This window comes from Suricata suricatta, chromosome 8 (assembly GCF_006229205.1).
Source record: "Suricata suricatta isolate VVHF042 chromosome 8, meerkat_22Aug2017_6uvM2_HiC, whole genome shotgun sequence".
NCBI classification, from domain to species: Eukaryota; Metazoa; Chordata; class Mammalia; order Carnivora; family Herpestidae; genus Suricata; species Suricata suricatta.
The window spans coordinates 1726464-1727833 of NC_043707.1; the positions used below are offsets into that span (position 1 = coordinate 1726464).

Genomic DNA, 1370 nt, shown 5'->3' on the forward strand with positions numbered 1-1370 from the left:
GTGTCGTCCTGTTGCCCTGCTTCCTCCGTCTGGAGCCTCGGGCACCTTGAACCCGAGAGGGGACCTTGAGGAGGGAGGCCTGCACCTGGGCAGAGCAGGTGGATGGAGGCTGCTCCCCGAGGCCTTGTGGGCAGCGACGCGCGGGCCACCCGCTCTGGACTTTGTACTCGGCAGAGAAATAAACCCGTCTTGTTTTGACGGCGCTGGGGCTGGGCCTTCTGTGTGCAGCAAGCGGCTGAGGCCGGGGGCCCCTCGCCCAGTGACCTGCTCCCGCTCTCCGCTCTGCACAGGGAAGGCAGTGGAGGGGCTCGGCCTCGGCCCACCCTCCCGGCGGAGCCACCCCACGTTCTGTGGGCAGGCGTCCAGTCTGTTCTGGTTGAGCCACACCATCAGGCGGGGCAGGATTTGACACAGGCTTGCTCTGAGCCCTCATGTGGGCTCCCGACCGGGCCCACGGGGCAGGGGAGCTGCCGCCTGTCTTCCAGGTCTGTGGACCACCGCTGTGGTGGGCAGGGGTCCAGCAGACGCAGCAGCTGTTGGGGCCAGCACGTCCAGGCACCCTCTGGCCCCAGGGTGTGGAGGAGAGTGGGAGGGCTGGGGTGTGGGATGAAGCAGGCCGCTCTGCTGTCGGGGTGTCCACGCTCCTTCCCCATCTCCCCTGGGCCCGGAGCTGCCTCGGCTAAACCAAATCGGGTGGGCTCCTGGCTCCGTGACGGTGTCCAGCAGCCTCGCAGATGACCTGGGGAGGCCGCAGGGACCCCAGCAGTGGCGCCCCTTCCTGCTGCTCCCGAAGTGCCGCTGCCCAAGCCCCACGCACCTCCCACACCCCGGCCCCTCAGGCTCTCCTGCGTCCTGCACCCGGCCCTCAGGTCCCCACCGCTGCAGCCGGGCCAGGCCTCGCTATCCCCCCAGCCACCCCGCGGTCTTCCTGAGGAGGCTCTGGTCAGGACCCCCTCCACTTTCATCCTCCAGCCTCCACAGCCCCTCTCCCCCATCTAGGAGCCACCTCTCCCTGGACCAGGGCCATGGGCTGTGACTTGCACATGCTGTCCCCTAAGTTTAGAACGCCTTTCCTCACATTCTCAAAGGAGAAAAATGGCAAATTTCTAGATCTCCAACACGCAGGCTTAGAAGCAAGCTCAGGGTGTCCTGCAGAGGGGCTGCTGGGGAGGATGTGCAGCCCTGCTCCCGCTGACGCTGCTGGGCCCGGCGTCGGGCCAGGGCCGTGGGGCCCACCTGAGACCACCCTCCCTGAGTTTACTGTTCATAATGTGAGACCGGATGCTGATGGTGTAAAGAATCCCACGGGAAGCAAGAGCTGGAGGCAGCTGGCAGCACACAGACTTGCAGGCCGGGAAAAATGCACACGG

The 1370-nt window shown here is 66.1% G+C and overlaps 1 protein-coding gene across 1 annotated transcript in view; it reads right to left on the reverse strand.

Annotated features, from left to right (window-relative positions):
* Nucleotides 1-1370, reverse strand: part of ABCA3 (ATP binding cassette subfamily A member 3) — a 37037-nt gene that overhangs the window by 4137 nt on the left and 31530 nt on the right. Inside the window, 1 exon segment of the mRNA XM_029949428.1 lies at nucleotides 447-562. Within this exon segment, the coding sequence (XP_029805288.1) occupies nucleotides 447-562 (116 nt within the window).